At 34.7% G+C, this 16,418-nt stretch overlaps 5 protein-coding genes across 16 annotated transcripts; 2 read left to right on the forward strand and 3 right to left on the reverse strand.

The window, feature by feature from the left end:
• Window positions 1-807: 807 nt before the first annotated feature.
• On the forward strand, window positions 808-2,375 carry Apid1 (apidaecin 1). Of its 7 annotated transcripts, none has more exons than XM_076368094.1 (9): window positions 808-917; window positions 1,003-1,141; window positions 1,234-1,302; window positions 1,347-1,439; window positions 1,524-1,604; window positions 1,690-1,770; window positions 1,856-1,960; window positions 2,050-2,121; window positions 2,196-2,375. In XM_076368094.1, the coding sequence occupies exons 2-9, from the start codon at window positions 1,028-1,030 to the stop codon at window positions 2,205-2,207; spliced, it is 627 nt and encodes a 208-aa protein (XP_076224209.1). In that variant the 5' UTR covers window positions 808-917; window positions 1,003-1,027; the 3' UTR covers window positions 2,208-2,375. The 7 variants fall into 7 exon arrangements, with proteins under 7 accessions (XP_076224209.1, XP_076224210.1, XP_076224213.1 ...); XM_076368095.1 differs by having other exon boundaries at window positions 1,359-1,439; XM_076368098.1 differs by lacking the exon at window positions 1,690-1,770.
• Window positions 2,346-4,303, reverse strand: LOC116424525 (protein AAR2 homolog). Of its 3 annotated transcripts, none has more exons than XM_031971043.2 (6): window positions 4,156-4,303; window positions 3,751-3,976; window positions 3,567-3,682; window positions 3,351-3,504; window positions 2,996-3,271; window positions 2,346-2,921 (listed from the first exon to the last, which is right to left on the reverse strand). In XM_031971043.2, the coding sequence occupies exons 2-6, from the start codon at window positions 3,936-3,938 to the stop codon at window positions 2,513-2,515; spliced, it is 1,143 nt and encodes a 380-aa protein (XP_031826903.1). In that variant the 5' UTR covers window positions 3,939-3,976; window positions 4,156-4,303; the 3' UTR covers window positions 2,346-2,512. The 3 variants fall into 3 exon arrangements, with proteins under 3 accessions (XP_031826903.1, XP_031826901.1, XP_031826900.1); XM_031971041.2 differs by having other exon boundaries at window positions 4,055-4,205; XM_031971040.2 differs by lacking the exon at window positions 4,156-4,303 and having other exon boundaries at window positions 3,751-4,048.
• RpL27A (ribosomal protein L27A) lies at window positions 4,222-5,717 on the forward strand. Its single transcript, XM_031971054.2, has 5 exons — window positions 4,222-4,373; window positions 4,673-4,834; window positions 5,024-5,173; window positions 5,258-5,394; window positions 5,633-5,717. Exons 1-4 carry the CDS (start codon window positions 4,371-4,373, stop codon window positions 5,384-5,386), a joined length of 444 nt encoding a protein of 147 aa, XP_031826914.1. The 5' UTR covers window positions 4,222-4,370; the 3' UTR covers window positions 5,387-5,394; window positions 5,633-5,717.
• Window positions 5,410-6,945, reverse strand: Sf3a2 (splicing factor 3A subunit 2). Of its 2 annotated transcripts, XM_076368093.1 has the most exons (3): window positions 6,246-6,945; window positions 5,844-6,162; window positions 5,410-5,740 (listed from the first exon to the last, which is right to left on the reverse strand). In XM_076368093.1, the coding sequence occupies exons 1-2, from the start codon at window positions 6,789-6,791 to the stop codon at window positions 5,884-5,886; spliced, it is 825 nt and encodes a 274-aa protein (XP_076224208.1). In that variant the 5' UTR covers window positions 6,792-6,945; the 3' UTR covers window positions 5,410-5,740; window positions 5,844-5,883. The 2 variants fall into 2 exon arrangements, with proteins under 2 accessions (XP_076224208.1, XP_031826909.1); XM_031971049.2 differs by having other exon boundaries at window positions 5,410-6,162.
• Window positions 6,946-7,301: 356 nt separating this feature from the next.
• LOC116424434 (uncharacterized) lies at window positions 7,302-16,408 on the reverse strand. 3 transcript variants are annotated; one of them, XM_031970824.2, is made up of 12 exons: window positions 15,892-16,408; window positions 15,233-15,467; window positions 14,924-15,155; window positions 14,533-14,849; window positions 14,340-14,457; window positions 13,933-14,248; window positions 13,663-13,852; window positions 13,455-13,593; window positions 8,757-13,376; window positions 8,507-8,677; window positions 8,254-8,441; window positions 7,302-7,921 (listed from the first exon to the last, which is right to left on the reverse strand). In XM_031970824.2, the coding sequence occupies exons 1-12, from the start codon at window positions 16,043-16,045 to the stop codon at window positions 7,837-7,839; spliced, it is 6,765 nt and encodes a 2,254-aa protein (XP_031826684.2). In that variant the 5' UTR covers window positions 16,046-16,408; the 3' UTR covers window positions 7,302-7,836. The 3 variants fall into 3 exon arrangements, with proteins under 3 accessions (XP_031826684.2, XP_031826687.2, XP_031826685.2); XM_031970827.2 differs by lacking the exon at window positions 15,892-16,408 and adding an exon at window positions 15,660-15,820 and having other exon boundaries at window positions 15,233-15,349; XM_031970825.2 differs by lacking the exon at window positions 15,892-16,408 and adding an exon at window positions 15,565-15,819.
• Window positions 16,409-16,418: the final 10 nt, after the last annotated feature.

The raw sequence follows: 16,418 nt of genomic DNA on the forward strand, positions 1-16,418 counted from the left end.
AACAAGCGAGAGCTTGCTAAGCGTCCGCATCGCGCGAACGACTAGTTTAAATACGAAGGGGAATCCTACCAGGAAAAACGAACGGTCTGTTTTTACTGTGCCTATCTACGGTGATCCCCGAACGGTCGGCGCATTTTTATATGGCAATCAGGTTTCAGCTGACTCCATGTGTATAGTACAGATGATGCATCGTTTTGTAAATATTTACGGAAATATTATTACTGTCAACATTTTATATTCTGCTGCATCAGTAATTGAAGTTTGGACTTCCTAATTCGAATTTATACTTGACTTCGAATCAAATTTAACTGTAAATGAGAATTTGAATTTGAATTGAATTTTAATCTGAATTTGAATTTGAATTGAATTGAATTGAATTGAATTTGAATTCGAATATCAGCTTAAAATCGAATTTTGAATTGCAGCTTAAATAGAAGTTCAATTTTTAATTCGTCCTTGAAATATTTCTTTATTGCATGACCCTCGTTTAAGGATTGTTATAATTTTCATAAGCTCCATCAGTAAATACAATAAACTGTATAGTACGAGAGACAATAGTCTGCAGTTCACGAGAATGTATAGACACGACAAAGAAAGAGAAACTGTATAAAGTAACAATAAACATATAATTATTAGTAAGCACTGAACAATACAGTATCTAGTGAAACGACATGCAATCAACGTAACTCTTTTTTGAGCAATGAGCGATTACAGGAAAATCGGTAAGAAAAAAGAGCAAATTTATCGGCCATTTCTGTCGCGTACACGGTGGTTCCCGGCACATGCCTCAGGACCTTGAACTTTCTTATAGATAGTACAGGCGTGTCAAACGTTTCGTATAAATACGCTGTGGTTCGATGCAACAGACATCAGTTTCCGTTAATCCGCAGCACCTACCTACTAGACAGAAGTCACTGGTAAGACATCGCTTATTATTAAAGTCAACACATTAACATTAAATAAACATTGACAACTACCATAATTAATTTATTACTTTCATAGACTAGAAAATACTAAATATTAGCGGATGAAGAACGCTTCAACCATGAAGAGCTTCGTCGCCCTAACAATTTTAGCCGTCGTCTTTGCGACGATGGCAGCAGGACAGGTGGCCGAAGAACAATCTGAATCATCCCATATGGTAAAATAAACATTCGATATAATATTATACAAATTCCGTTACACCACTGATATAAATACACACCTATGTAACTATTCCTTCATTTCCTGCAGCGCGTTCGCCGTGAACCTGATCCAGAACCTATGTCCATAACAAGACCACCGCCACGTCCACCGCACATCGTAAGCATTTACTAAAGTTCAGTCATTTTATGTATTATATATAGTCCATGTTTCAGCGTCTTCGCCGTGAGGCCGACCCAGAACCTGAACCCGCACATAAACCAGTATACGTTCCACCTCCACGACCGCCACATCCAGTAAGCATTTATCAAAATCTAGTAATTCATCTATGTGATCGAGATGGAGAATATTGTAGTAACACTTCTGTTCATACTTTCCAGCGTCTCCGTCGTGAGGCCGACCCAGAACCTAAACCCGCAAACAGGCCAGTGTACATTCCTCCTCCACGGCCGCCACACCCTGTAAGTATTTATCAAAATCTAGTAATTGCATCAATGAGATTGGGATGGAGAATATTGTAGTAACACTTCTGTTCATACTTTCCAGCGTCTCCGTCGTGAGGCCGACCCAGAACCTGAACCCGCAAACAGGCCAGTGTACATTCCTCCCCCACGTCCGCCACACCCTGTAAGCATTTATCAAAATCTAGTAATTGCATCAATGAGACTGGGATGGAGAATATTGTAATAACACTTTTATTCATACTTTCCAGCGTCTCCGTCGTGAGGCCGACCCAGAACCTGAACCTGGAAAGTGGCCAGTTCAGAATCCCCAGCCTAGACCAATCTACGTTCCTCCTCCTCGCCCACCTCATCCTGTAAGTATTCGTCAAAATATACTATATAATCCTAGTAATACCTACATTAATATACAGAGAACTACAATAAATTTATTTACATTTTTCAGCGTCTTCGCCGTGAAGCAGAGCCGGAACCTGTAACTCATGGCACAATATACTTTCCAACTCCCCCACCACCGGTAAATATTGTAATTATAAATTTAATGTATATAGTTAATAGAAAATATAACATAAGTATTCTGATTTGTTTCAGCGTTTTCATTGAACCTGGAACTCGAGCAAGGACAGCTACGGAAACATGCGACAACAGCCTGCGAACACCTCATAACGAATATCCACTGACAATTGATAAAACGTACCGATATAAAGATGCATTTAAAATTTTCATATAATTACCATAATGTATAATTTAAAATATGTTTAATTTCATTTATGCCGTGTAATACATTTATTTATATATCCTTAATAAAAACAAATATTTATATGAAACAAGTTTATATATATATATATCTTATGGCGTTTATAATTTAAACTCTTAGTCTTCACTGAAAATATACATCTAGAATTTTTTTAATCTAAAGACACGATTACGGGCGCCTCATCCTCGTTGACTTCGTGCATGTCAGAAAAATCCCACGCTAACTTCGCTTTTAACCGATCACGGAAGTGCGAAGCTTGGCATTTCAAACGACTGTCTATACGTGAATTTTCCTCTATAGTTGCAAAAAGCTTCCGAAGACTATGGTATATAAAATTGTTGTTATCGACAATATCGCAAAGTATATCATCAGGTACATGCGTCAGTTGAGTCTCTATCGCTTTCAAAAATGCGATGTAAATCCCTCGTAGTTTCGGTATTGCAGAGTCAGCATCGCATATAAGAATTATAAGTTTCTTCCAATGGTCAAAGGAATCCAAACTTTGTCCAACCAGAAAACAAACAAATGCCAACTGCATTTCACCAATAATTTCTAGGGGGCTAGAAAAAATTAATTAAACCATGTTTATCATATCTGAACATATACAAGAAAGAAAAGTAATCTACAGTCTTACTGTGGTAATTGTCTCAAAAATGTCTCCAACGCATAGCTGGAGTCAAGGGAATGCATTGTGATCTCGCTTGGTGATGCGTTATCTGGATAATATTTAGTTGGCAATTTGGTGAACCGAAGATCTGTGCCTGGTACAGGTTTCATATCAGGAAGTAGTTCGTTCTCCCTTTCTTCTACAGTGATTCCACATCTTTTCTTCCTTCTTGGACTTAATACTCCACCTCTTGGTCTCATTGCATCGGTACAATGCTCTAACTCTAAAGCTGACCTGACAACTCTAAAATAAGGTATGCAATGTTATAATAAATTAGAGATAAATAACAGACATTTATAAATTCTAATGTCCTTCTACTGACCCACACACAGGTGCACAACGTTCAGCTAATGAAGGCCTGATAAGATTTGTTAAGTCTATCCACTTTATCCATATATCAAAAGGATAGCATGCTAAATATCTGTCCAACTGTTTCGAGTTACTCTTTAATCTTTGAACTACTTCTTCTGGTACAGCTGAATATTAAATTCTGTTTTATTAATGAAGGATTTGATTTATTCAAAAAATATATATATACCTTCTACACTAAAATCTTCTGCTTCTTCATCCCACTTCTTGACTAAAAATTCAGATATGCTAAATGTATGAAAGAATCCAATTCTAGGTGCTGGCTCTCCGATCCTATTCACAGCACTTTAACACAAAGGAATAGATACAAATGTAATAAATGTATAAAAAAATATTAAATTATCTATATTCACCTGTAATGCACGTAATGAAATCCTGGTGGAATCATTCTGATGCCCATAAAACTATCGGTTACTCTCCAAGTCTTTAAATCAATTCCAAATTCTGTACCACTTGGAATATTTAGCACAACTACTTTAGCAGCCTCATCTACAAGTTTTCCAATAAAATCTTCGTCAATTTTCATTTTCCCACTTGCCATGATTCCTTATTAGTATCGGGAATGATTTATACTTTCTTCTGGAAAAGTGGTATACTCGTTTGAATCATTCGGTTGAAAAATGTTATTATTCGTGTATGACACCACGATTTATTTACTCTTTTTTATCGTTCGACCAATCACAAAGGTTGACTGATATTATGATTGAAGTCCTGACTCTATCTAAAAAATGTATATCGTATTTAAAGGTTATATATACCTATACAGTTAAATGTTTGACAACTTTTTTATGTTTACAATTTACTAAAATTATTCGAGTCTATATAAATTTTATTGACAGTTTCCGTTACTTTAGTAATCTATGGTTCATGGTGAAATTACTGTTGAAACTGAAACAAACATACGCGCCATCTAGACGAAATTTGACTATTTCCAAGCGAAAAGTTAGGCTTCTTTCTTCACATCGTAACCAAGATGGTGAGTGAGTAATGTTTAAATTCTTCTTTCGTAATCGGAAAATATTGAAAGCATCTGAATGAAAATGAAATAATAATCACGATGACAATATCACTAATACATCAAAGAATAATATTTTAGGATTATTATTTTTCTTTCGAAGTGTACAATCGTACACTGCTTATAAATTTTAACCTTATGGTGTTGCGTTTGTATTCAAACATAACCTCTATAACAAAATTAATATTTTGTTATTTTTTTTTATATGTTTCGTTATTGATCAACTGATATTTCTAATTTATTTTGATTTTCTTAAATAGTCTACACACAAAAAGAAGACCAGGAAGCTCCGCGGTCATGTCAGCCATGGTCACGGTCGTATAGGTAAGCACAGGAAACATCCTGGAGGTCGTGGTAATGCTGGTGGTCTTCACCACCATCGTATCAACTTTGACAAATACCATCCTGGCTACTTTGGAAAGGTAAGCACATTTATCTGATATAAATCATCCGTATTAATGTTGCGTGTATTATATGATGATAATATTTATTTCACCGGCGAACTGAATTACTTTGAATGCAGTATTTATTCTGATTACTTACACGTGAATTCAGTGTATGATACTGTATAAAAATTAAAATGAATATAAATGTTATATTTTTATTTACAGCTTGGTATGCGAAATTACCACTTGAGACGGAACACAAAGTGGTGCCCTGCTTTAAATTTGGATAAATTGTGGACACTGGTGTCAGAACAAAACAGGCTTAAATATAAGGATTCAAAGAGCAAAGTACCAGTGATTGATCTCGTGAAAGCGGTAAATTTTGAAACATGAACACATGTATTTATATTGGTATTTAAATTTGTACTCATCATTGCATTTCACATCTTGTTTTTTCAGGGATACTACAAACTGCTAGGAAAAGGACGTCTTCCTAAACAACCAGTTATTGTTAAAGCCAAATTCTTCAGCAAATTGGCAGAAGACAAAATCAAGGCTGTTGGAGGTGCATGTGTCCTTTCTGCTTAAAAATGCAGGTACATATTATAACATTGATATTATTGTATTATTTTTATTATAATAATAACCAAGGTAAGAAAATAATTGTATATTGAGTATGATGATAATGCGAACGGGCGGACCGAAAAGTGCGTACAACACTTTATATCGTGTAGATTGTTCAAATTTATTTCTGATAAAAAATTACTTTCTTCAATAGCACTTAAATATGTTTTTAACACATATAATAAGTGTATTTCTGGTTTTTTGTTCTAGGGATCAACATCTGGGCGGAACATCTTGCTGTACATTCTCTTGTGTTTATATTCTTAATAAAATTTAAACAACCAAAAAAAGGAAATTTGTACACTTTTTCTTTATCTTCTGCAAATAGTTATCATAGGGATTGAATATAACAATAGTAATTGAGTTTCATATTTTATAGACAAGATACACATTAAAGTAATACTTTATAAGTAAAAGATACCTTTCTTGCTTTAAAAGGGCTGTACAGATTTATGTTATTATTATGCTAAATGTGGAGGTGGCGGAGGTATTTGCATTCCAGTGGCTAAAAGTGCAGGTGGTGGTGGAACTGGATTAAACATTGGTGGTCTTGGTGGTGGTGGCACAGGCACCATTGGTGGTCCTAAGCCAGGTCTAATTAAAGGTACTGGAGGTGGTGGTACTTTGCCAACTGAAGGCTTTTCATTTTTAAATGCAAATTGTAGGAAGAACTGTTTGGTATCTTTGTTCCAATGCGTCCAAAACTTTCCTTCTGCTTTCTCAACTTCTCTACTAGGTACCTAAACAAGAGATACACATTTAAGAAAATTAAATCTCTATACAAGCTTGTCCGCATAGTCATTTCATTTTATGTGTAATTTACCTTAAAAGCTATTGTTTCATAAGGTTCTGCTGCGAATAACAAGTACTGCCATTTACGATCAGGTGGTTCAACCCTTTGTTCGTAGGCTGACATAAATCTGTGCCGTGGAATTACATTGTCTGCAACTTCTGGATAATCAACTTGGAACAATAAACTCTGTTGTCCAGTTTCCGGGTCGCGTTGTTTAGTTACTCTGTAACCTGGCCTACCGATTTTTACAAATTTCTTTGGTTCTACTCGAGGCTTTTCAGGTGCAAGTGTTTGTGGAGCCTCCTTAGCTTCTTTAGCAGCTCTCCTGGCTAAATTGGCCTGATGCTTTTTTCCTTGTGTATGAGCTAAATAACTACCCTCGTTGTTATGGAGTGTCAGACACAATTTACATTCGTAAGATCCTAAATGATTTTTCATAAAATAAGGATCTTTGTTTAAGTCAATAGTTTCCAATGCAAGTTGTCGCAAACGTTCTCTTCTGTCTCTGTTGCTTTCCGACCAGGAAGCAACACCTCCACCGCCGGTTTTCCCTCCAGGACGATTTTGGAAATCCATTTTTGGTTCTTAATTTATTTTCTGTGCTGGAATCACTATAGAACAGAGTATTTTCCTTCTCCTCTATCGTAAACAATACACAACACTATTCTATGATACTGGTAGGTTAAGAGCAAGCTATCGTTTGTAGAATCAGTGCAGAAAACTGTAAAAATGTAACTAGAACTCCTGTCCGTCACTGTACTATATTTTATGTATGAAATAATCCCTAAAATCTATTAATGTTTTTTATATTGTACATTGTTTAATACTATGTCTATTTTTCCAGTTAAAATATAAAGATAAAAGATTTTAGAAATAATATTTATTCTTTATCAACCTAATTTTAGTAAATTTTTTTTTAGTAAATAGTAACATATTTCCTGACATACCTGTAAGTTAGTTTGATATTTGATATTTGATATTTGAAATATATATATATATATATTTTTTTTTCATTTCACTATTTTTTGGAAATGATATATCAAAGCAATTTCTTTTTATTCTAATGAAAAATAAAACAACATTAAATACAGTATGGAATACTTTATTGAAAGAAATTATAATATCAAACACGAGAACAAATTATCTGTGTTTTAAACATGGAATTGTTGTCTAACAATTTCAATTAATTATATATCGTAACTCTAATGAAATCTAACGCATTTTACTAATCTTACATGTCATAATTACATAACTTGTAGAACTTAAATGAAAATTCGAGAGAACAATGAACTCATGGCACATTTTATTATGTATCAATGTTTGTACAACCGGTTCGTGAATGTTTCGAGAATCACAGATTTCATATTTAGTTATAAAGCTGGCGCGAGAAAATTGTTACGCGTGTTGCCATCCTTAACGTCATCAGTATAAAAATTAATACAGTTATTTACATTATAACAAGAAAGTACAAAAATAGAATTTCTCGAAAATACAAATATTCTTAACATTATTACTATTTACATTATCTTTAAACTAGAAGAAAGGAATATGTCTAAGAATACTTGCTTGTAATATTGTACATTACTTAAGCAGCTCATGTGGAAGACTTGAACATGTTTTATTAAGAACTGTTCCATATGTTTCTTGTATAGTTTGAAGGCTTTTTAAGCACCAATAAATTAGCTGGAACGATCTCTTTCATTGTTCTGTAGAAAACATTAATTGCCATACATATAAATGCAGGTCTACCATTTTAAGAAGCAAAACAAAAAAGCGAACACTAAGCACAAACATGCAAATTTCATGCATAACATGCAGAAAGTATTTTATGCAGAACATATAAATAAATTATTGAATCCAAGATAATACTTCCTTTTTTGTGTAAAGCAAGTATCTCTTATCAATAAGTATCTTAATATGTGAAACTGTACCCCAGTTTTAAAAAGCGAACATACATATGGCTTTCCTATTTAGTATTACCAAGCGATAACAGCGATGAAAATTGCATTTAGAAAACTCTGAATATTATGTTCCTCACAGTTTCATATTTTTCTCCGAGTTAAGCTGCTTATTTAATACTGCAGAATTAATATATTGCCCATTATAATTTCCTTTAGAAAGTTCCTTTACTTTATCTTCGAGTTCCTTTATTTGATGGTACCGTAACCGACACACATCCTTCATTATTGCCTTTTCCTTTTCTAATTTCATTATTTTTGCATGATCCTTTGGTAACGACGTAATTAATAATAATAAAGATTAAATTATACTTATCCAGTATATTTACTTACATTTATTAGTCCATTATTTAGTGTCAATAATCCTGACGTTTTATCAAGTGAAGTTTGACAACACTGATCTCTCTTATTTATCCGCCATTTTCTACAAGTGTCGCATTCCCATGCGTTAATATCACATAAAGCCCTCTGAAGGTTCCTCACTTCAGAATTAAGTTCTGCATTCTATAAAAAATAAAGGAATTATATCTGTAAGCAATTTCTTTGTGTATGAAAGAAAAATAAATATATTTATTATACATACTTTATTACGGAGTGACAGTAAAACCTCTTCTAGTTCCTTACATTTCTGATGGTAAGGGAAATTCTCGCTTTGGATTTGAATTTCCAACGCTGCTATTTGTCCAGTTTTCGAGACTATCTGCAATTCTAATTCTTGAATTTTCTTTCGCAATATCTCACATGTTTCTCTATTTTCATCGCTATCTACATCGGACATTTGGTTTTCAATTTGTCTTTTTTCATTGAACACCTTATTCCTGCTGTACCTTCTTCTGCTAACTTCAAAGGCTGGACTAGCACTACATCTTGAATTACTACTGCTACTTTTCGAGTCCAATTTATTTTCGTATTCAGCCAGTTTCTCTTGTAATTCCACGTTTTCTCTCCACAGTGTATTGAAAATTTTTTCACTGTGCAATTTAATCTCTTCCACTTGTTTTATATCAATTTGTGAAACCATTTTACATGTATCAAGTTCCCCCTGAAGTTTCTGATTTTCATCCTTAAGAGTGCGCACTTTTTCCTCCAATTCATTAATTAGTTTACTTTCTATTCGATGGACGTACAATTTATCTTTCAGTCTGGATATCTCCTTCTCACGGTGATGTATAATTGCAGCATGGTTTCTCAACTGTTCAACGAGTTCTTCGTTTTTGACAGTCAGTTCTTGTACGAAATTGAAATGATCTGTAATTTCTTTGTCTTTCTGATTCAATAACAATGTCTTGCCTTCCAACTCCAAGGCAATTTTATTTTTTTCTTGTAACAGAGCATCGTACCTACTATCCACTTGCAAGCTACTTGGCACATTTTGCCCAGACTTGTACGATGATAATGTTGCCTTGATCTCTGTGTTCTCTTGGGACAGTAATTCATACTGACTCTTCAAGTTCACCAATTCTTTCAAAACTTTATTTTTAGAATCCTGAAGTTCTGTTATACGATTACTCGCCCCTTCCAAATTATTTTGTAATCGTTTATTCGTGTCTCTTAAATCTTCCATGTCTGCTTCAGCTTTCATCTTACTTGTACTATTTCTAATCTTCTTCTCTAATTTTGCGTTCGCGCGTTGTAGCTCCTGAACTTTTTCTTTTAGGATGTCCAGCTCCTCCACCAGAGCAATGTTTTTATTATTCAATTCGTGCAGTTGTTTATTCAAACCAACATTCTTTATTTCCTCCGAATTTAATTTGTCTTTAAGCATTTCAATCTGCTTTTTCTTCTCCATATTCAATTCTCCTATTTGTTGCTTGTACTGTTCTATACACGCCTTCCGCTTTTCTGTTTGATCCTTCAGCATTTCATAATCTGGCATAATGGCGTCAAACTTGGCTTTGTATTCAGATATAATGTCGCATTTACTTTTTAACAGTGCTGACATTTCTTCGATGCGGGACTCCTTTCGTTGTACTTCACAATTTATTTCTTTATGGACTTTCGTGAGCTGTTCAAACTCAGTGTTCATCTTACTTATAGCCTGATTATTCATCTCCAATTCTAATGCATTAGCTTCTATAATATTTTTCAATTGTTTTTCATTTGCCTCGTACCCTTCGATGTTACCTTTCAGTTCTAAATTTTTCGTCTTATAGGATTCTATAGTACACATAAGTTCCTCCATTCTTTTCTCATAAGTCTCCTTCTGAGACTTCATTTTCTGCTGAAGTTCAGTTTCTCTAATTTTATACAATTCTTGCATGTCTTTCTCCATCTTTTGTACACGAATAATCTCTTCCTCCTGTCGATTGTCCACTTTACACTGTTTGTCAATGTCAGCTTGCAAATTGTTGAGATCAGCTTCCAGCGTTTCTACTTTTTCTTTAAACATTTCTTTCTCGCAATTAACCTCCTTTATAAGATTCTTCAATTCGTAAATCTCATCTTGTTGTTGTTTATGCATTGCTTCGTGATTAGTCAGATCTACTTGTAATTTTTCAATCTCTATTTCCAACTCCCTAGCCCATAATATAGCACGTTTCTCTGCATCAGCACTCTGCCCTTTATCATCCACCAGTTGCTGTTTGTCCTTTTCAAAAACTTCCCTCATAGTTTTAATTACATCTTTTTCCTTGGACATAATAGTCTGCAGGAAAATTATGAAAATTTCATTTGCAGTTTTACTTAAAAAATCCACTGAATTTACTTTGTGTTTCAGCGATTTCAATTCTTTGATCATGGATTCCCTGACTGTGTTCAATTCTTCTTTCATGTGTTCATTGCTTTCCTTCATTTTCTGGAGTTTCGATTCAATATCCTGAAGTTTTGCAAGCTCTGCCGTTATATTATTGTTCTCGTGAACATACTTGTTTAATGTCTCGTTAATTTTGCTTATCTTGATCTCAGATTCTTTCATGTACTGGTTATAGGACTTCTTTATAGACTCGAATTCCGTTTTATACTTATTCAGTGGGTTATCTTTCGAATCAATTAACAGAGTCTCGAGTGTCTGCAAATTTTGTTTCAGAATTTCCTTCTCGTGTTCACTTTCGTTCAAAAGACTTTCCAGGTGAGAAACTTTCTCTTGGACTTCTTTGTACAGACTTTCTTGCCTTCCTAGATCTATCTGTAGCTTCTCTATATCCGTTTCCAACTCATTGGCCCACAGTGTCGCACGGTTCTCTGAATCTGTGCTTTGCTTCTTTTCCACCTCCAATTTCTGATACTCTGTCTTCAGCAGTTCCAGTTCATCTTTATATTTTTGCTCGATGGTCTCTGAACAAGCAGTTAACTCATTCTTCTGATTTGTCATTAAGTCCAATTCATTCTTCAGAGATGAAATACATTCGTTCAACTCGTCAACGGTTTTATGTAATCCTGTGATAAGAATATCCTTATTTTCTAATTCTACCTCTAACATTAACTTCTCGCTCTGTATTTCTTTCTCCTTCAGAGAATACTGTTCGATCTCTTTGCTCATATTGAATAACTCGGTTTCAAGTATCTGCGCCTTTTCTGCAGCCGTGGCCGCCGTTATCTCGGTGTCCGACACTTTTTGTTGGAGCTCCTCATTCATGCTTCTCAATGTATTTATTTCGTCCAATAAACTTGCCTTTTCCGTTTTAAATTTATTAAGTATAGAAGTAAAGTTCATGCCGTTCTTCTTCAATTCGTCTATATCGTCTCTCACTTGGTCAATGCTGGTTTGAATCTTCTCAATCCTACTTTCATGTTTAACAACGTGTTTCTTCGGCTTGGGGTCCACGTTTTTCGAGTCGTCGACTTCATCGTGGAGCTTTTCGAGCTCGTCGCACTTTTCCCTGTACAATATCGATAACTTGTCGTTGTCGTCTTTCAACGATTGCAGTTCATTGTTCAGATGTTGAACTTTCTCTTCGATGAAGCTCACATTCATCCCGTCCGTGATACTGGCATTCAAGATCCCGTCGGTGAAGCTTAAATTCAAATCCTGATTGAGTTTCAATTTCAATACCTCGGTATCCGCGCATTTCTGATCAAATTTCTTTTGCAGGTCTTCCAATTTACGATTCAAAATTTTCGCCTCCAGCTTAAGCGCTCTACGGCTGTCCTTCAAATTTCTCAAGTGAGAACACTGGTCACAGGAGGATAATTTCAAGTCGCTTAACTTTGTGTTCAAACAAGTTAAATGATTGACCTTCTCCTGTAGCGTTGCAATTTTACTAACTAAAGTTTCACGATCTTCTTCTAGTAACACTTGCTCCGCGGAATCGGCTGCTTTGATGGAGTTGTTAAACGGCTCAGACGAAAACAACGAAGCGTTGACCAATTTTTCACGACGCGAATTATCGAGGTCCTCCATGGTCTCGAACAAATTATTGGAAATTTTTACATTTTCCTCCGACAACATTGTTACCTTCAACTTCAGTTCCGTTATTTCTGCTTTCAGAATATTGTTTTCTGATCGCAACTGTTCTACATCGTTTCCATCAGAATTCACTTGTTCCGTTAATGCTATTTTGTTCTTTAAGCTATCACATTCCTTCCTTAACATTTCGTTCTCTTCGATTTTATCCATTAAGTCGGTTGACAGTTCGCTGTTCTCGGATACCAAGTTATCATTTTTTTCTGTAAGGGGTGCAACCCTGTCCTTGTAAATACATTCATGGTCGTACAACAACGACTTGCTTTCTTTGATGTTTTCAAGCTCCTTGTTTTTCTCGGCAACGATGGCGGCCAGTTCAATGTTCTCTGTCTCCAGTGCATCGATTTTATTATGACATTCTACGAGCAACTGATCGGTGGTGAGAACTTCCGACGCCTTTGAACGTAGAGACCGCAGTTGCTCGTTTACAGTCGTTAAATTACTTTCTAAATGAATCTTCTCCTCCATGACTTTTGCAATTCGCGCATAAAGTTCGTCAATTGTTTCCTTAAAATTAAGCTCAGCTTCTTTCGAACGTTCCTTTTCAGCGTTCAACTTAGCGGACATTTCCATGTTTTCACTTGTTAGCAGATAAATAGTTTTCTGCAATGTTTCTATGCCCAATTTGAGACTTTGGACGTCATGTTTTATTTCATCCAGTTCTTGAATCTTTAATTCAAGTTCCTCTGATAACTTACGTTTCTCTTCTAACTGTATCATCAAATCCGAGGAGTATATACAAATTTCGTTTTTGTTAGGATTAGATGAAGCACACTCATCTGCTAATTGTTCCTCCATGGTCTTAGAAAGAAATGTAAAGTTACATGATGTTCACGAAAGGATTAAAATGTATTACGAATAATAGATGATTACACTTACATGCGTCTTGGAATAATCTTCTTCGCGCAGTAACTGTTTCTCTAAAGTTGTAAACTCCCGGAGTTCATTAAAATCTTTGGTCAGATCATAAATGTACTTACGTAAAATTTGCTTTGGTGTGGTAGGAGATCCTTGATTGCTATTTTAATTATCAAATCACATTAAATTAGTGTTTTTGTCCAGGTTATCCTCAAAGTATAATAATTACCTTGATGTTTGTACGCATGAATCTTGTTTCTCTGGTGTTCTGCATGTGCTTTGACCTTTAAATTCGTCAGGAAACACATCTGGAAATACAATATCTTCTTCCTCTGCATTATTAGCCTTCTCTTTGGCATCAGAGTCCACGTTACTTTCTATTAAATTTATTTCGAAATCAGTAAAAGCTGTCTCAGATACTGAAAACGTGAAATAGGTGAGTTGTACTGTACTACGGAAGAATTTCTCAAAAGTAAACAGTGTAGCATAATAAATTTACTCTGATTTGTGACCTCAACGGATTGCACGTTGTCTTTTCTGTACGGTTTCTCCGGAGACATTTCTTTTATCGTTGGTAAACCAGATTTATTTTGAAATACAGGCAACTGCGATTTGGACGCTCCTGGATTGCACCAACTTTGCCTTTTTCTAGATTTACATTTAAATAGTTCCGCGCGATTCCCATCGCATCCAGAAACAATTTGAGCTTTTAGCAGTTTAATACGTTCTTCTAATAAACAATTATTTTGATACTTTTCTTGCAATCTAGGCTCTATGTGTCTTATGTCCACAGACGAGTTTCCATTCCTTAGATTCTAGTGAAATGAATTTGAGCATATAATATGCGGTGTTCTTAAGAAATTTTATAATGTCATTGGCATAAGTAACAAAATATAAACAGCAGACCTGCAATTCTCTTTGAAGTTTAGTTAACTGTTTAGAATAACGTGTTAGGAGCGATATGTCAGATGTAACTTCATTCTTCTTTGGTGTGGTTTTCATATTTTTAGCTTGACTTGCAAATCTAATAGAAATTCAGAGAATCATTTACAAAATAGAATAAATGTAATTGCACAAATATTAATGGTAGAATACTAACGATAAAGTGAAACAAGTTTCTTCTGAAGACACAGGTATCACTGTAAATATTATAGCTGTCAAAGAATTACCACCTAGCGATGATTCCAAAAGTTCTGTTAATTTGCTGTTATAAGGATCTATATCTTTCTGTACATTTTCTGATTTACTCAGCTGTGCAATTATGTACTCAAAGCAAGAAAGTGACTTATCAATTTGTTGTTCTTGGATAACACCTATTTCATGTGCACATTCAAAACCAGCAAGATCAACTAGGTTTAATTGTGATACTTGTACATTATTCGTGGAATCATTGTCAATTTCACGACTTTCGATTGTCTAAAAAAGATACAAGACTATTATACTAAAAAAAAAAGAGCATTTGAAAAGAAAAATACCTTATGTTATCTCACAATTTGAAATATCCTGTGATCTTTAATACATTCATTCTTATTAATTTCCCTTGTCCTTCTATTCCTATTTCCTTTTTTCATTATAGATAACATGCTATCCAATGAATTTGCAATCTCTTCTTTGCAATTGACAACTACATGTTTATTATCATCTGTATGTAATTGTAGATCAATTCCATCTTTATTCAGAAGATCGTTTACCGTTTCATTGATTATTTCCAAGTAAGATACTCTAAAAAGTACAAATACATTTATACTTTTATTATTATTATTATTTAATTCATATAATAAATATAAACAAATATAAACCTTAACAAAAATTCACGTCTAGTAGTATTAGAAATAGCCTTAAAGATGTATCTTATACAAAGTGGTATTATTCCAGGTTCTTCATTGTTCCCCATCATAATATATGTTTTTCCAGACCTATACTGACCATAACAAAATACTGTTCCATTAATACCATTTATTGTAGCATTAACAATAGGTTTTACAATACTGTCAAATACACTGTAATTGGTTGCATCCGAATCAAAAATATAATCTAGAAAAAAAACACAAAGAATTGATTACATTTATACAAATACAAATACAAAATAATACCATTGACTTATAACAAATTAATTCGTCTAATGAGCTACCGCAGTGTATTATACAACAGATTTTTCGTCAATCATTGCGATGTTTATCTATATGCGCATTACATAGCAGATAAGAATTTTAATTAGCGAATTACAAGAGTATCCTCCACGAATATATAACACGTCTGTACAGGAATGTTGTTCGGTCAAACAACAAATGCTCGCGACGTACGCTGAATGTTTACTTATCGAATTTACACTCCGACAGATCAAGCATCACAGGACCCAGGAAAAAACCGACAAATAGGTTATACACTTTTAACGCGACAAAGTGTTTGACGATGAAAGAAATATTCAAAGTTCCGATTAAAAGTTTATGACACGTACCAAAATTAAATTCGCTGTTCCCTCGCTTTATTGTTTCCGGGTCTAAAGAAACAATGCTGTTCCCCTGTACAATCCATTCTATCGACGAGTCCTCGTCTTTTTCTTGTTCGATCGGGGGTCTTAATTTGATTGCCACTGTGATACTGTCCGACATGTTTACTTTAATTATATTATGAACGAAGCAGCGTGGTTTCCTTAATAATAGGCTACTTCGCTCTTAAATTATTATCAACAACTCTCCACCTCATCACACGCCGCTCGTCGGATCGCAACTGTCACTCGAAAATTAATATGACGACTACCTTATCTCGCATTTAAATTCAAATTCTCCGGGGCCAGATTGGCCCATTTGGGCATGCATTGCGCCAAAGGAGAACGTGATCGGAATAGAAATATTCATAACTTCGCGCAAACATTATGGCGACACTAAAATCTTTTTAATTCACCGCCAGAGTGAATCCAACAAATTCCAAGAAATACCATTTTTATCCTACAAGATTGAATGGCACCTGACCATCATATAAAAC

Source organism: Nomia melanderi, chromosome 5 (assembly GCF_051020985.1).
Source record: "Nomia melanderi isolate GNS246 chromosome 5, iyNomMela1, whole genome shotgun sequence".
Classification (NCBI taxonomy): Eukaryota; Metazoa; Arthropoda; class Insecta; order Hymenoptera; family Halictidae; genus Nomia; species Nomia melanderi.